Source organism: Mizuhopecten yessoensis, unplaced genomic scaffold (genome assembly GCF_002113885.1).
Source record: "Mizuhopecten yessoensis strain PY_sf001 unplaced genomic scaffold, ASM211388v2 scaffold5893, whole genome shotgun sequence".
Classification (NCBI taxonomy): Eukaryota; Metazoa; Mollusca; class Bivalvia; order Pectinida; family Pectinidae; genus Mizuhopecten; species Mizuhopecten yessoensis.
In genome coordinates, this window is record NW_018406276.1 from 180,218 (window position 1) to 197,402 (window position 17,185).

The window sequence follows — 17,185 nt, forward strand, 5'->3', positions numbered from 1 at the left end:
CCACGGCCGCCATTTTGAAAACCTATTTCAAACTTAAAGTCAAGTTCTGCTGGACCGATTGAACTTAAAGTTTGTAGGAATGATCGACTCATGGTCCTGACAAAGTGTTGTTATTTTTCAGGTCAATCATAAATCCAATATGGCCGCCACGGCCACCATTTTGAAAACATATTTCAAACTTAAAGTCAAGTTCTGCTAGGCCGATTGAACTGAAACTTTGTAGGAATGATTGACTCATGGTCCTGACAAAGTGTTGTTATTTTTCAGGTCGATCAGAAATCCAATATGGCCACCACAGCTGCCATTTTGGTAAACTATTTCAAACTTAAAGTAAAGATCTACTTGGCCGATTGAACTGAAACTTTGTAGGAATGATCGAATCATGGTCCTGACAAAGTGTTGTTATTTTTCGGGTCAATCAGAAATACAATTTGGCTGCCATGGCCGCTATTTTGCTACTAAGTTCTAATAGGCCGATCTCACTTAAAATTGGTCTAGGAATGATCAGCTCATGGTCCTGACAAAGTTAAGTTAACATTATACTATTTTTTACTCAAATTGGTACATATTTCAACAACAAAAATAAATACTATAGACTCAGGTGACCGTTAAGGCCCATGGGCCTCTTGTTCTGATACACCTTGCAAGTTGTTTGTTAGCAATGATTTATGATACCGTAATGAACTATTCAATCAGTTTGCGTATGAAATAGATTCATGATATATTTTGAATTGAAAGTTCAGACTGCTCTGTGAAGAATTAAAAAAAACCTTTTCCATAATTTAATACAAGGAACATTTTTTTTATAATACAAGTATTTCTGAAAATGTTAATTTGTTAAATCTTATACTATTTTCTCTTTTCAGGAGATTTCATTAATGACCAGCCGTCAACATCTCAAGAAAATCTCAGTCATAGTCAATCATATGGATGCTCTGATGAGGAATCATTTGAATCTGGCCATACACCATCACCTGATGAACAACTTCCAATTTGTGTTGAACAGAATGATACACCTACAGTTACTCTTGAGACTAGTACACTTCTAATGACCCCTGAAAAGCAAAATACTTACAATCTTTCATCATCATTACCAAACATTGACTCAGACTCAACAAGTGCTTTTTCACCTGATGTAGACTCAGTTTCTGAATTTTCATTTTCAACAGATAGTGAATCAGTAGTTCTTGGGTTTTCTGATAATGATACCAGTTCTTCATGTCTTGATGACCATTCATCAAGCTTTTCTTCATCAGACTCATTTGATACAATTTCATCAGCAAGTGAGACAGAAGATAATAATGATGCGGGCATTCCAGAAAATGAATATCAAGCTCTCACTCTTTTATCTTGTTTTTTACGGAACCAGTTTTCGGCGAGTACAAGCAAAGATGTAATACAGACTATAAAAACAATGTTTAAACATCATGAGGACATTTCGAAGCTGGACTTTGGCCAAATGATGTCCTATGTTGACACTACACCAGTCAGAGAAGTACATTATTGTATAAAGTGCAATACTGTCTTTCCAGGTGACAAGGATGTTTTTCAATGCCAAACTACCAATTGTGATGGTCTCCGTTATAAAGGTGTATTGTCAAACCAACAAAGCAAGTCCAGACAGCCAAATCAGAGCTTTGTGTTTAGTGATATTAGGAAACAGCTGATTGATCTTCTCAAAACACCAGGTGATTTTACGTTTAGTTTAGTTTTAGTTTGTTGTGATTTATGACAATAATTTTGCTTTTGTAAAATATTTTTTTTTCCTGAAAGCGACATAACAAAACCTGAATTAAATTTAAGTGTCACTGTATATAGTTATATATACAGTAACATCTGAACCTCATTAATTTGTATAACTCAGAAGACCCTGTTTTATTTGAAATTTTTCCGAGGTCCCAACCAAACTTTACACTATACAGTACTGGATGAAAATATAATGGAGTGTCGTTGATAATCATATGATCACAAATTTGTTTTTATTTATATAATGCATTAGATACATGTACAATGCAAATTTATAAACCTATATATATATATGATGCATTAGTTTAATTCAAAATGTGTTGTCTTTAATGTTTTTATTTATTTATTACGGGACACTGAGAGTGACTCTAATATTGTTTTACATATATTATATATAGCACATGGTAGATCTTTCTGGCATTACCCGTGTCATACCCGTGTCACTTATTAGTCCAGTAGAGTGAAGAAGAGATAAAAAGGTTAAATCCCTCTTAATTTATGTATATAATAAAGAAATACTAAAATTATATTATTTTTTTCAGGAATTTGGGAAGATATTCAAACTACTAAAGCAGAATCCTATGAAAGATTTCAATCTGGATCAACCCTTATCACAGACATTTCTGATGGCAGGGAGTACCAAGCTTTGATGAAGGAGGGCGGGTTTCTTGACCCTAAAACACAGAACATCACAGCAGTGTTTAACACTGATGGTGTGAACTTATATTCCTCATCAAAGGTGGAATTATGGCCTATATTTTTAGCTGTAAACGAGCTTAGTCCTCCAAAACGCTTTTGCAGGGATAACATCTTGCTTGTGGGAATATGGCAGGGTAAAGAAAAAACCCCTTTCAATCCATTTTTCAGGATCTTCAGTGAGGATATGAACTCACTGTATAATGTTGGTGTTGATGTTCAAATTGGAGATGAAGCTTACAATGTGAAGCTTGCAATTATATGTGGCATTGCTGATTTACCAGCTAAAGCAGAAATCCTCAATATGTCATATTTCAATGGATCACATGCTTGTATCAAGTGTGAGGAGCCTGGGATGACGGCACAGCAAGGGAAAGGATACGCAAGATGTTTTCCATATAGACTTCAGGGAGCACGGTATCCAGATCGAAATCATGCAGACGTATTGGTCAACATGGAAAATGATTCTGCAAGAAATAGAGAAAAGGGTTTCAAAGGAGAATCTGGACTCAAACATTTAGAAAGTTACAACCTTGTACTTGGAACAGTTCCAGATTACATGCATGGCGTACTTCTGGGGGTTACCAAATCACTTATGAACAAATGGTTTTCTCCATCACAGAGTGGCAAAAATTACTTTATTGGCAACAAATTGAAAGTAATTTCAGAAAAAATGAAGCAGATGAAACCACCAGACAGTATTGAGAGGCTACCAAGGGACCTGGAAAAGCATTACAGCCACTTCAAAGCGACAGAACTACAATCTTGGCTCTTATATTATGCTTTTCCATGTTTGCTAGGCATTCTCAAGGATGAATTTCTTGAAAACTTCTTGTGTCTCTCTGAAGGTGTCCATATTCTTCTTGGAGACTGCATTAATCAACAATCTCTGAAGAAAGCCATTGATCTCTTGGATCAGTTTTATTCTGCGTTCCAGAATCTTTATGGTGACGGCTCATGTGGTCTGAACATCCACAACACCAGTGTGCACCTTGCAGAGTATGTGAAGCTTTGGGGACCATTATGGGCATGGAGTTGTTTTCCGTTTGAGGATGCAAATGCTCAACTTCTCCAAGCTGTTCATGGAACAGGACTGGTTTTGAAACAAGTAATGGCTTATAGACAGGCGCAATCTTGCATCCGGAAGAGAGGTCTTGCGCTTAAAAAGAAAGAAGGATGGAAGATAACGTACGAAGCAAATAACTGTGATGTTGCTGGTATGCTAAAGTCGGTAAAGCTCCAGGAAATGGAAAATGAGGTCAAGGAACAATTAATCACAGTGCATGATAGCTTCAAGTTAAACAATTTGAAGAAAATGGACAGGATAGTCGTGAATGAAAGACGGTTTTATTCAGAAAACTATAGTCGTATGAAAAAGAGGATATCCAGTGTAGTTCTGTATAACCAACATGAAATTGGATCAGTGAAGTATTTCATTTTATGTGATGATTTGACTTTCTGTATTATTGAAAAAATGGAGAAGATTCCACCATCTCAACTTCAAATCAGAGTAGCAAGCCATTTCATTCCTGTAAGATGCACAAAAACCTTGACAGTGGTGAATGTTGAACAGCTTCGTGAAGTCCTTGTTTACCTCAGCTCAAGTGCAATGAACTGTTCATTTGTTGTCCGAATGCCAAACAACTATGGCCATGCAGTCTTTAAGTGAACAATCAGACTGGTAGACTGGTAGTTTTATATATATTGAAATCCTAATGTAAGCAAACATAATTTGATATATATACTGAAGTTTGTTTTTAGTTAAACTAATGTTACAATGTATTATTAGTGAAAGACATATACAGTTTTAATTTCTAATTGTTCAAGATAATTTTTTTTTTTAATTTTTGGAAAGTGATTAATAGAATTTGAAGATGTGATTAATTAATGAACAGGCCTTTCTCATAGACATTTTTAGTTACCTGGAACAAAAGAAAAACTACAATCAGTATTAAATAATTATATGTAACAGAAAAAAATGACATTTTGAATTGTTACTACAATTTCATTGTTATAAATATTGTTATATATACATGTATACCACATAAATCAAATTTATCACCAATAAAAGGTATATATATATATGTATTAGAACTTCATTAAGTGCTTTAGTTAAATCACAAAACTATTCAAGAACTCGATAGTTCTTTAATTGTTCTTAATATAATCTTTAAGCATTCTAATCAAGAACATTTAAAGAACACATCTTCGTAAAACATTCTTAAATCTAGTCAAGAACACAATAAGAACATTTTAAGAACACTTTTGTTCTTGAGCTGTTCTTAAATTTAGTCAAGAACACATAAGGAACATTTTAAGAACACTTTTGTTCTTGAACTGTTCTTGAAAATGTTCATGAACTTTTCAAGAACAGTTTAAGAACTTCAGCAGTTCTTAACCTGTTCTTGAATAGTTCAAGAACAGTTTCAAGAACTGAAGTTCAAGAACACGGTAGATTTTTTAGTTAAGAACAGTTCAAAAACAGTTCTTGATGTTCTTGAACTGTTCAAGAACTGTTCTTAAAATCAAGAACTTGGTTTCGCAGGGGAAGCCATTGTCCACAAGTTTACCAAGTTTACAAAGTTTATGTATAGTTTTACACTCTAAGACTCCTCTCCTGAGGCTTGGAAACACACGAAACGTAGCTAAATATATCCTTTAGTCTTTCTAGTTTCAGATGGTGTTAGATAGTCCAAGTAAATTATTATAAATTATGGTAACTTAGAGGAATAAAAAATAGCCATTACGATAAATGACTCACTGGTTACTGATGCTGCGATGCTAGGGTACTGGTCAAGCAGTCTTTGTATAGACTGACAAATCGGTAGCTGGTCCTTTGTGTTGACTGACCAATCAACTTCCTCGAGTCAGGCCCATATTCTGGATATGTACAACTGACCAGGCCTTCCGCGGGATGTACGAATGGGTTACTTGTCTGTTACAGCATGTTACAATATTGACGGCATTACCTCATCTGCATCAAGACAAAAGTCCATGGAACTCAAGGAAACTNTTTTTTTGTCGACATAAACCTGGTTTATATACATAAACCTTAAATTTTCTATCTGGGTGGTTGCTTAATTCTTGTCTTAAATTGTTCACATTGACAGGTGTTGAGGCTTGCTTATCAAAGTCGTCACAAGATAGTCACTTTTTGTTTTTTGGACAAGACACTGCCGGGTGTGCCCCATTTAGACAGTTTTTACATGCATGTCCGTAAATACATGACGCCCAAAAAACCCTGCCATTATTGTAGTTGTTGCACAGTTCTATTCCCTCGATTACCACTCTTGACCTTCCGTGTTTATCATCACCCCCTTTTTGTAGTGACGGCTGTGAATAACTGTTGTCTACTCTACTATTGTTTTGCACGGCCTGCTGATTGCCTCTGTAAAACGGTTTGTCATACTGCCGATTACTTGTTGGTGCATATTTATTTTGGTATGGCTGTGTGCTGAGTAGGGCAGGGCAGAAATCTGCAGTGTGAGAACCCGCCCCGCATGAGCAGGTGTACATTTTAGCTCCTGCCATGAGCATGGGCAGTAGGTTGTTGTCCTTTAACGACCAGTTCACCTTTGAGCTCAATTGGTGCAAAGCAAAGGCACTTCTCGCAGACGGTTTGGGTGTCTCAAACACATAATCCTCCTAAACTTCCCAAAAGCGGTGATAACCTCACTGATTGTGAGTGTTTTGTTTAATCGTGGGTCAACACGGGCCTTGATGTTAAGTTTTCCCCCCTCTGTATAAACTATTCGGTTTCTAGCCACCTCGTAATTGGGGATCAATAGGGCGGCCAAATTCACATCTCTTCCCTCGAGTATCTGTCTTTTTAAAGGCTCCGACACGAGATCAAGTCGGGGCAAACTGTCGGACGAAATGCCATTACATGACGAAGACAAGTTTGTGTACGCACCTGTTGCTGTGTGAACTTGGTTACTGGCCGTCGGTTGATATCGTGACAGTTCCGCCATGGCTGCTTCCAACTTGTTTGTTTCTGTGGGAGTGGTAGCAGATTGTAAGCTACGCTCGATCTCGCACTGCAGCAACAAATTTATTGTCGTCTGCAACTAATCCACCACGTTGGTTTGTTGATGTCTGTAAATATGTAAATAAAAGCATGTGGACTCTTCCACTGTCTTTATCCATATCTGGTTGCAAATAAAAAAATAAATAATATAAGAATAAATAGCATTAACTGTGTTTTCTTGGCACATAGTTACCTTAATACCTTAATCTTTTAATGCTTTGATTTTAGTAACATCTTTGTAAATTAAATGCTCTTCAGGTTTGGAGTTTTTTTTTGAGTCCCCACAACCTTGTCGATGGCCGTCTTTTGTGTTATTTACTTTCTACATGTTTCGGCCTGCTCTGCAGCAATCATCAGGATATATTTACAATTTCACGTGTTATTGACTCAATAACCTTTGTTGAGATTATTATCACTTGATAATGATAGTCGTTCTCGTGCGCGTAGTGAAACATACACTGTGTACATATGTGTATGTCAACAACCTGTGGGTTTCCATTACTATTTTTGGAAGTAAACCAGGGATACCAGATTTTTACAACTCATTAGTGTATTCATGCAAAAGATACATGGTTGAAAGGACTATGTATGGTTTGGGCATGTTTTGGCCTCCAAATGCATCAAAATTCAAAACCTTTAAATGAACTGTCAAACGACTGTTTCTTTAATTTTGAATACTCCCCAAATACTATCATGAAAATATTTATTTGTATTTCTAAATATTGTTGTCTGTAAATATGGTAACAAGTTCAAATGTGCATAAATTAGAAGAAGAAAAAATGTTCGGTGAATATTCGTCTTATTTTGAATAGTTTCTCTCCAGGAAACTATAGAGCGCATGCTTGAACAAACTTGATATCAAAGGATAATGTGTAGACACCTGTTATACATCTTTAATAATGATAATAATATACAACATTTGATATAGGGCCCTATCTAGCTAACATAACACTGGCTAATATCTCCCTATAATGTTCGATATACGGCAATTTTGCTGTATTAATAGTTCAGTCGTCGGGCAGCTGCAAGGCAGAAAGTTTATGGTGCAATTTTTCTGCCTCACACTGTCTACTGTCGCAGTAAAGAAAATTTTGGGTGATAGCTAAGGTTTATTACTGTATTATTATTGGTATGTAATATTGCATGTTTTGGAACAGAAATCATTATAACCAAATATTGAAAGCAAGAGACTGAATGATATAATTCAACAAATGTTTTTGTTTGGATGATAGTCCAATGCTCATTTTAAAGTCGTAATGTTAATAGGTATAGTCGCTCTAGGGTTATCACACAAGAAGTTCATTTTTGTTTGTTTTGGGTCTTGGTTAGGTCTAAAGGGCACGCAGATTTAGAGTGATTTCCTTTATATAATTAACACACATGCGTGTAGCTGCATGAAGGCAAATTGCATCCAAATTGGCTGTTGAAATTGTTGCAAAGTTCAAGACCTTCATGGTAAACAAGTGGACGACTATGACCATCTACTGAAGAGAAACTAGAACTCCTAATTGTTCCAATCTTGGAATTTTCGGAAACTCCACTGGGGGCCCCTTGACGCTTAGGGCCAAACACAGAAGTGGGACAAAAACCTGTTACATGTAAAGGGCTGTCAAACAAGTTACACGTGAGAGGCTGTTGGTTAGTAAAAATATTGCAAAAGAGATCATTGTCTCTAATAGACCAGTCTATCGGTGTGTTGGTATAGCGGAGTTGTGCTGCCGCCCTGGCTGAAAACTGTCGATGATATTCATAGAACCCTACAGCATATCTAGTGCCCATGTCCACGATGTCTCTCTTGTAGAGATCGAGCTCAACACGTCTAGCCGGGTAAACCGAGCACATAACTTGTTTATATATACCAAAAGCCAAAATGAATTCATTCAAAGTTAAATTCCTGGAAAGTCTTGTGTCAGGCTTGCTTAACGTATGGCCATTTGGGTCACTGTTATTAACGAAGTAGGGTATTAACAATGCTGCGAGGTTTATGTCCCTACCAGTAATAATTTGCTGATGTAGAGCGATCGATATCATTTCAACTAAAGAATCTCGAAGTATAGAGCCAACGCCGTACTTCTGGTTTATGTTTGGTAGGTTCCGAAATCCCGGCTTGGATACCAATTAGTATGCAGGGCGATTGAGAATGTGGGTAAATATAAATCGTAAGAAATCAATCGCAACAAGCCATAGGGTAGGTGGTTCTTGGGTTTATTTGGAAGGTCGACCGGTTTCGCCCTGAACTAGGGCTTCTTCAGGACAATTTTTTCACAAGATTTTTACCCCTAAAGTACTAAAAATGTGGGCCCATGTTCTATTATTGATGACGTCTATACAATAGTGACGTNTCTTTCTGGATCAAGTGGGGGCCTTGCTTTCCCAGGGGAGTGGAATGGTTTTTTTCCAGTCCTAGAACAGGACACACAAGGTCCTGTCTTGAAAAAACTGTGAGAGTAATTCTCCTCATACACTCGTTGATTTCTTTTTCCGAGTTCCCAATATGACCCACAGATTTCAGTAAGTTGTCCACTGTCAATGTGGAGGACGAAGCTGTTGAGGATGTGGAGGTCAGTGTAGTGCTGGAGGAACTATCCTCTGTAGTAGCAGGATTACTGTTTTGACATGTTCCAGAAAGTTCAGAAAATTTCCTCTTCAAAGACTTAAGGGAGGACCTTAAGTCTTTCACCTCCCTTTCCAGATGGTCAACCCTCTTCTCCAGCCTTCGACTGCCACTGAAAAATATGAAAATTAAAAAACATACAAAATATAAGATTTAAAACCAAATACCTATGCGGGTAAATTAATCATACAGTTAATAAGCCTTAAAAATATTGGGCCTCTAGTCTAAGTTCTGCAGATCACTGATAACATTTTATTAAATAAATAATTTATGGTTTAACAGATATTATATATATAAAATAAACTTTCCTTGAGGATGCTAGAAAGTTTGTTATCAAGTTTTATTTGTTTATTTATATGTTTGACAAGTAATAATATTTACCTAGGACGCAAATTGGATTATACGATTTATATTTCAACTAAAGTTAATGTTTCTGAAGCGTAACCAAATCTGGTCCTCTTACACGTCTCACCTTGTGGTTGCGTTAATTCGTCCTCGAAACATCTGTATGCCGTATTTAAAGTGAACTCCTGTTGTGGTGGAGATGAAGTTGGGGGCACATGTGTCACTGATGTGGCCATCTGTCTTTCGCTACCGGCGGCTGGTGCCACTGGAAGCCTGGATTGGGAGTCTTTTTTTTCTTATTCTCTGATGCAACCTGTTTTGCCTATTAAACATAAAACGGAAGACAACAGAGGATTAGAGGGGTTCTTTCTCGTTTTCATCTTTGGTCCTATCGGTTACCCGAGTAAAAATATATATACCTTATAAATTAGGGGTGCCACGATAAACCGGTATACCAGTACACAGTCACCAAATATTTTATTCCTAGTGTTTATTGTTCAATGCTTTCATTGTTTTGTTGTCTTATTTTTGAAAATTTAAATAAAACATTGTTCCAAATCTGGTCCTCTTACACCTCTCACCTTGTGGTTGCGTGGATTCGTCCTCGAAACGTCTGTATCCAACGTGTACTCCTGTTGTGGTGGAGACGAAGTTGGGGGCACCTGTGTCACTGATGTGGCTATCTGTCTCTCGCTACTGGCGGCTGCTGCTGCCACTGGAAGCCTGGATTGGGAGTCTATTCTATTCTCCAGTCGCTGATAGCACTCCTGTAATGTAGCTACACTTTCTGATAAGCTCGTAACCAAGTTCACCAAATGGTTATTACTACTCGACGACTCGGATTTATGTTGAGATGCAGTGTTTACAGACTCACGTGAAACATCCGGTCCTCCATCTTGCCGCGATGCATTGTGGTATACCGCACCTCTCCTGTGTGGTCTGACGGGGGTAGAAGTTCTCGCTTCCCGTAACTTCTTGACTAAACACATATGATAAGATCCAGGCCTGAGAGAATGCAGTTATTCCAGGACCCTAGTAATAGTCCAATTCTCTAGTAATTATTGATATTTTGCATAGTTTTGAACATTCTTTTTCTCCCTTTGCTGATGACAGAACGGGGTTGAATGGGAGGTCAATCCACACAAATGGCAGGTGTTCACTTTGGAGTTTCCTACCACCATACTGAGAAGGCCGTTGTCCTTCATGTCCTAGTGGACCTTCTGATTACTATCTCTCAAGGCAGTTTCAGCCTTCATGGTGAATGTTTGATATTTCTATAATGTTAGCTTTATAAACAAGTTCTGCCCGTCGTTCTGGAAATTTGTCGCACATAACCCTTTTGAATTTCCCGAATGCGGTTATGAACTCAGGGATAGTCAGTGACTTGTTCAGACGGGGTCTTCGGACTCATATAGGTGTATGTTTATACCCTTATGGCGATCATCCGGGCGGTCGGTCTCGAATTTGGGGATAAGAAGGGAGGCAAAATATACGTACTCCCCCTCCAGAGTTTTCTTCTTGTGAGCATTGGATACAATGTCAATGTGGGGAATACTGTCGGAGTTTATGCCCTCACCTGTAGTCTCTGTAGTGTTGTTACCGGTCTGCTCCTGAACTTGTCTCATCAAAGCGTATGCCGTCGTCAATGTATATTCCTGAGCATTACTCTCAGGCGCATCGCAAGCTCCAATCAGTTTGATGACAGTCTGTTGGAGGCCCTACATAGTCTGTTGCATATCATGCATGGACGACAACATGCCTTCGATGATCATGTTGTTACCGGCGCTGGAGGCCACCATATGGATCCCGTCCAACTCTCGTCTCTCACGTTAGCTCCCGGATTAACACGCAGCTGTTGGCGCCTCACTACCTTGCGGTCTAGCCAATGCCGTCGCGTCACGAAGTAGTTCCGTGTAATTGTCCTGTGCAGGCGCACAGTTGTAAATATACATCCCCTCTGCAGTAACTATAAGGTTACCTATGGTTAAAACTCTTAATATGTTCCGAACCAGCAGGCTATATGAAAAGAGACCTTAATAGTATATTGATTTGATTTAAAATAATTCCGTGATTAACGGACAAAATAATTAATAATTAATGAAACTCAAGATTATTTCCGACTGGTCATTTTGCTACGGCCGCTGGACTGAAGCGACGCTATCCAAAATTCCTGCGGCCAATCAGACTGCTGTTTGGTTGCAGGTGAGCTATCAATTACCATCATTGACCACTGACCAGTCGGGCCCTTGGACATGTATACTGTCGACTTACACCCAACCAAATATAGATAGATCCCCCAACAAGTGATTGTTTACAGTAGGCCCTCGCTATGTATATGGTCGCTGCCCATCTCCGATACACACATAGTCAATCCACTGAATATTTACAGTACAAGGGATTAATCAATATCTATTATTAGTTAGTATCATTGAGGATCTCATTATTATCATTATTAGCCAAGCTATACTGACTAGTAGCTTGGCTTGTAACATGTATTTGATTAATTCAATCCTGGCTTATGTACAAGTACATACCCTAGTGAAAAAAACCACCGGTATTCCAGTGGGATTCCACTGGAATGCCACTGGCATACCGGTGGTAAAATCTGCCGGTATTCAACTGGGCAAAGCCATTGGCATTCAAGTGAAATGCCATTGGAAATTCCACTGGTATACCAGTGGCTTTACCACTGGTAAATTCTGCCGGCATTCCACTGAAAACCACTGGTATTCCATTGGAATACAACTGGTATGCCAGTGGAATGCCGGCAGAATTTACCAGTAGTAAAGCCAGTGGATTACCAGTGGAATTCAACTGAAATATCTGCCAGTTTTCATCTCACAAAGCAGTGGTATGCCAGTGAAATACCACTGGAATTCCAGTGTCAATCCAATGGTTATACAACTGATCAGACAATATGGACATGATGCAAAGCTCACTCCCTATATAAAAATGGAAACAAAACAAATAAACTTGAAATTGTCATAAAATGCATGGATGAAAGTGTTCAGTTTTTGAAACACTGAAATAGCTGGTTTTGCAAAATTTGTAGACATATGGGGAGAAATAGCCCCAAAATACTGAAAACTTTCACCCATGAAGATGTAAATAGGTAAAACTAGAATGACTTTCATCATGAAATCTCAAATTTATTTCCTCTTCATGAATTAATATAACCTTTTTTTTTTAAATTTAGTTACTATAAAATTTGAATTATGTTAAAGTAATAAATGATTTTAATCTTGTCTGTAATCTGAATCCTGTTAGTTGTCCATTTTCTTCTTCATTTTCCGGATCTTGTCGTTCATTATTCTGACAAGCTTCTCCCAGTCAGTAGTTTTGTAAGTTGCAAATATGTGTGCTGAAAAAGAAACCAAAAGTTTCAAAAATAAGTACCGTATATATAGCTATATATGAGATTCCTGAAAAAATGTAATATTTATGGAAAGAGTGCCATTTATCATTTTATATATTAATGTAGTAGTTTGCCGTTATAGTCCTTACATTTAATTCATGACTGTTTAATTGAGGTAACGTCTGTTTCCAAGATTATATAACACCTATACATAAATTTTATTGACATTTTTATGGAACATAAAGGAACAACAAAACAATTATAAATCTAGCTAGGGCTATGAGACGCTCAAGGCTCAGTGATTCTTCTGAAATAAAAAATGTAAAATGTTCATGACAGATGCAGAGGGATGAGAAAAGCTCACATGAGCTAATCAATGCTTAACAGCCTATTTGGTTTAGAGGGATAGATAAGTAATTATTACTTCGCAATGCCTTCCTCTTCTTGTCTTCAATGGCCTCTTTTTTGTGTTGGGTATTCCCATACATGGTACATGTTGTAATTTCGTCTGGGGTCAAAACCACCTCCAGCAGGTTCAAGGCCAATTTTTCCGTTGTCTTGGCACTCTTCTCACCCCTTTCCAAAGCCTGCCTGGCCACTTTGATGCCATATTGGCTATCGCCAATGTATACAAGATCTTCAATTAAAAGATAATCAAAATTACAATGTATACAAAATACAATCCTATTCATAGAAATCTATGTATGAACTATATAATATTGAAGTTCACTGTAAAATATTCTGTGCTCTAATCCAATCGGCTCTATCCGCACAATGAAAAGTGCATCATTAACTTAACAAGTAGACATGAAAATTTTAACAGATGCACACCAGGCGGAACTTTCACCATGAAAGTGGCATTATTTTTCGAATATAAGCCTATAATGTTGAATTTGACTTTAAAATTTGGCCCCCTTGATAATCCCAAGTACACATCCTAGGTGTCATGCATACAAAATAATATAACTCAGTTATTTATAGTTTGTGCAGAAGATTTTTGAATCCAAATATGCATTTGCAAAATGTTATCTTATAGACCCCTTTCAATTGGTGTGTGACCCCATATAATATAAACCTAAGGCCAAATAAACAAGAGGCCCAATGGGCCTGCATTGCTCACCTGGTATTCACTTCTTTGATTCTATGCCTTTCAGTTAATCAAAATAACCTGATTTTGTGCTTTAACAAATTTGACCCCTGTGACTTTATATGGGTCAAGGCCATTTCCTACACAAATATCTTTCTGGGGCCCCAATGCTGCCTATATATATAGACCCTCCATTTTAACAAATCTGAATCCCTTTCTCCCAATGTGTGCCAACAAATCTATGAAGTTTGCTTCTTACCAGTATTAGATTCTGAAACCGTTTCCAGTACGGCGACGTCAGATGCAGATGACGCCATACCATCTGCTTGCAGTGGTGGTACTTGTGCTGAAAAGGATAAAAACCATTATATTGTGAAGATACAAAATAATAATAAGTAACGATTAAAATGCCTGTGACCATCAAAGGTTTTATATATCTTTAACATTTATTTCTATACTGTAATGTTGTAAGGTGCCAATACTTATTATTAAATTTTTAACACCATCTGTTTCATAAAACAAGAAGCCCAAATGGCCTGTCTAACCAGGTTCAAATGACAGTTAATATTCAGAACACAACAAATATATTGCCATTTCCAAGTTTCTAATATACTCTGGACATTTCCCCTTATATGATTGCAGGTAAATTTTGCAAGGAGTACCATAATCATAGATATATATATGTTTTGTGTGCACAAATACAGTTTTTGAGACATTTATCTGTTTCAATATGTTAAGGTATCTGTGACCATGATACTAAACCTGGAAGATTATCAAAAGTATGCCATGCATCAATGTGTGAAATTTTCATTTTAGCTTGCATCTGTGACCTTCACCTTTGACCCTGAACATTTGCAACATCTTCACATTAATTAGTACCTACAATTTTCTTAGTGTATACATGTACAGAAAAGTCCATATTTTGGAGATACTCCTGACAACAAGTTATAGGTTTTGTGTTAAAGGTTTAGTCATTGTGTAAAACATTTTCCCCCTTTCCACCTTACCTTCATTGCTGGATGATTTTTAGGGCGCATTTTCAACTTCATGTCCACTGCATGATTGATGATGTTCTATTAAAAAAAAAAAAATTATGGTTCAGCATAATCTCACAATTAACGAAAAACAATCATTAATCAGGAAACTCTATAAAAACAATAGTATCAACAAAGACACTTATATACTGCAGAAAACCATTGTTACAGAGTCTAATTTGAAAGTTCTAGAAGATTGACATAAATGGAAAGCATGAAAAATTGCCACTACCCAGAAAGCCTATAAGTGGGACATACTAAAATGACAAGAACTTGAAATTTGAAATGCAAGTTCTTCATGCAAAAAGCTGTGAATAAACGAAAAGTTAATGGAAGGCAAACCAAAGCCATATACAACACTATCTTTTTCCTCCTTTTTATACGCCNGAGATCTGCATTCTGGTGCTCTGCAAAGTATTTCATGCAATAAAAGTAATATACAAGTATGAAAATATGAATATGAACGTACCATAACTAAACTCCGATAGTCTTTTCTGAAGAGAAGTTCTGCTGCCTGTTCGAGGACTGCAGATGTTGACCGCTGTCACAGATTCTTTCGATTCCAACCTCTACAATAGATTGAAAATTAAACCAAAGTGAATTGTTTCATTAATTCAAAATGAAGTTAAATTCTGTGTTTTTGGTTGCTACAACTTCTTTGTTAATTATCCCATTATTCAACAAATCCAATTTCAGTACCCACCTATTGTTTATTCTGCTAAATATGTCCCTGTTCTCTTGATGAAATTTTACAGCCAATGTTAAATTTTAATGACATGATACAGATTAACTAGATATGTTTGATGATACTGATTAACTAGATATGTTTGAAAAACATGTATGCCTTTCAACTAGGATTATAACATGTCTGATATTGGGTCACAATCTTAACTAATCCAAACAACACCACCTATTCAAGATTGAGTCACACATCTTGACTCAACATTCCCCTTATTTTGTTAGTTGGGGATGCATTATCCCCCCCCCCCCCCAAAAAAAAAAAAAAAGAAAGAGAAATGCAATACAAAAGATCTTTAACACTTTACCTTGTAGCTCCTCCTCAGGCAGTATTTAGCAATGTTTCCACTATATCATAAGTGTCGTCAACCTTAAATTAGAGGAGTTCATATCAAAATATCTAACCAAAAACTAAGTCTAATGACACACATTTTTGTGTTAAAAATATTTAAAAGTATTTAAAGCAGTTAATTAATATCTGTTTGTCCAGGAGTTCTTGATAAGGAGTCTTTGAAAGAGAAAGTTTACAGATGAATGGGGGTATATGTATTAAATTCATTGTCCTTTTTATCATACTTTCCGAGTTACATTTGAGTTTGATGTCTCAATGTCTTAAACAAGTTGCAGGCTAGACAAAAACCATCACATACCTTGCTTTGAATTTTCTGTAGCATATCCATTAACACATCCATGTCCACTGAATGCTTGGAGTCATCCACATTATCCAGGAGCTCCACAAAACTGACACTTGCTGCATCTCGTTCAGATGTTCTCAATCGCTTTTCCTTACTGTCTGTTGCCTTAGCCTGTTTTAACTACATTAGTATAGGGGAAAAAATATTCTATTAGTATCTCATACTCATAAACAAGAGATTCATCTTTATTTGTTTTAAAAGGGTTGCAAAGCACACACTTGAATTGAGTTCTTGACAGATCATGATCAGTATAATATACGGCCAACCGATCATGCTAACTTACCTCATCAGTTGACTCTCGTTTCCTTTTCGATTAACAAAATTCCACTGGAAAACCACTTACTGTATCAATACCACTGCTATTTTTGTTACCACTGGTATTCCACTGAAATGCCATTGCCAGTGGTATAAGGCAGTGGTATTCCAGAGAATGATCACCCATATTCCACTGGAATACCACTGACAGCATCAATTCCACTGGCATACCATTGGCATACCAGTGGTATTTTGAATACCAGTGGTTTTCAGTGGTATTCCAGTGGTATTCCACTGCCATTTTCTGTGGGGTTTTGTTCACACTGAGAGCAGACATGGATGTACGTGCATGACGACTCACGATTACAGCCCCTTTTAGTGTTGTAGTTGTTGCATAATTCCAGCCCATTGTAGAATACACGTTTGTGGCCATGTTTGTCGGTATCTGTAGCGTTTGACAGAATACGTGAAGTTTCTGAATGATCATTATGATTGTTCTTGGACTGTTGATGGTTGCCGCTGCGGGGACAGTAATGTGTCTCATGCGACGCTTCACTGAGTTGCCGTGCGGTGCCGCAACTGCCGGACTTGGC

The 17,185-nt window shown here is 37.2% G+C and overlaps 2 protein-coding genes across 2 annotated transcripts; one reads left to right on the forward strand and one right to left on the reverse strand.

The window, feature by feature from the left end:
- The first annotated feature begins 679 nt into the window (after positions 1 to 679).
- On the forward strand, positions 680 to 4,171 carry LOC110451260. The gene is made up of 3 exons (XM_021499178.1): positions 680 to 701; positions 867 to 1,688; positions 2,289 to 4,171. The coding sequence occupies exons 1-3, from the start codon at positions 680 to 682 to the stop codon at positions 4,109 to 4,111; spliced, it is 2,667 nt and encodes an 888-aa protein (XP_021354853.1). The 3' UTR covers positions 4,112 to 4,171.
- Positions 4,172 to 12,673: 8,502 nt separating this feature from the next.
- LOC110451265 lies at positions 12,674 to 15,267 on the reverse strand. The gene is made up of 3 exons (XM_021499184.1): positions 14,130 to 15,267; positions 13,208 to 13,420; positions 12,674 to 12,789 (listed from the first exon to the last, which is right to left on the reverse strand). Exons 1-3 carry the CDS (start codon positions 14,185 to 14,187, stop codon positions 12,692 to 12,694), a joined length of 369 nt encoding a protein of 122 aa, XP_021354859.1. The 5' UTR covers positions 14,188 to 15,267; the 3' UTR covers positions 12,674 to 12,691.
- Positions 15,268 to 17,185: the final 1,918 nt, after the last annotated feature.

Excerpts from the sequence above, each read along its gene's own strand:
- LOC110451260 (XM_021499178.1), top strand. The coding sequence starts at position 680 with ATGAACTATTCAATCAGTTTGC. Across the intron at positions 702-866 it reads GAACTATTCAATCAGTTTGC|GAGATTTCATTAATGACCAG; the intron begins GTATGAAATAGA and ends TTCTCTTTTCAG. Across the intron at positions 1,689-2,288 it reads TGATCTTCTCAAAACACCAG|GAATTTGGGAAGATATTCAA; the intron begins GTGATTTTACGT and ends TATTTTTTTCAG.
- LOC110451265 (XM_021499184.1), bottom strand. The coding sequence starts at position 14,187 with ATGGCGTCATCTGCATCTGACGTCGCCGTACTGGAAACGGTTTCAGAA. Across the intron at positions 13,421-14,129 it reads GGTTTCAGAATCTAATACTG|ATCTTGTATACATTGGCGAT; the intron begins GTAAGAAGCAAA and ends TTTTAATTGAAG. Across the intron at positions 12,790-13,207 it reads GAAGAGGAAGGCATTGCGAA|CACACATATTTGCAACTTAC; the intron begins GTAATAATTACT and ends TTTCTTTTTCAG.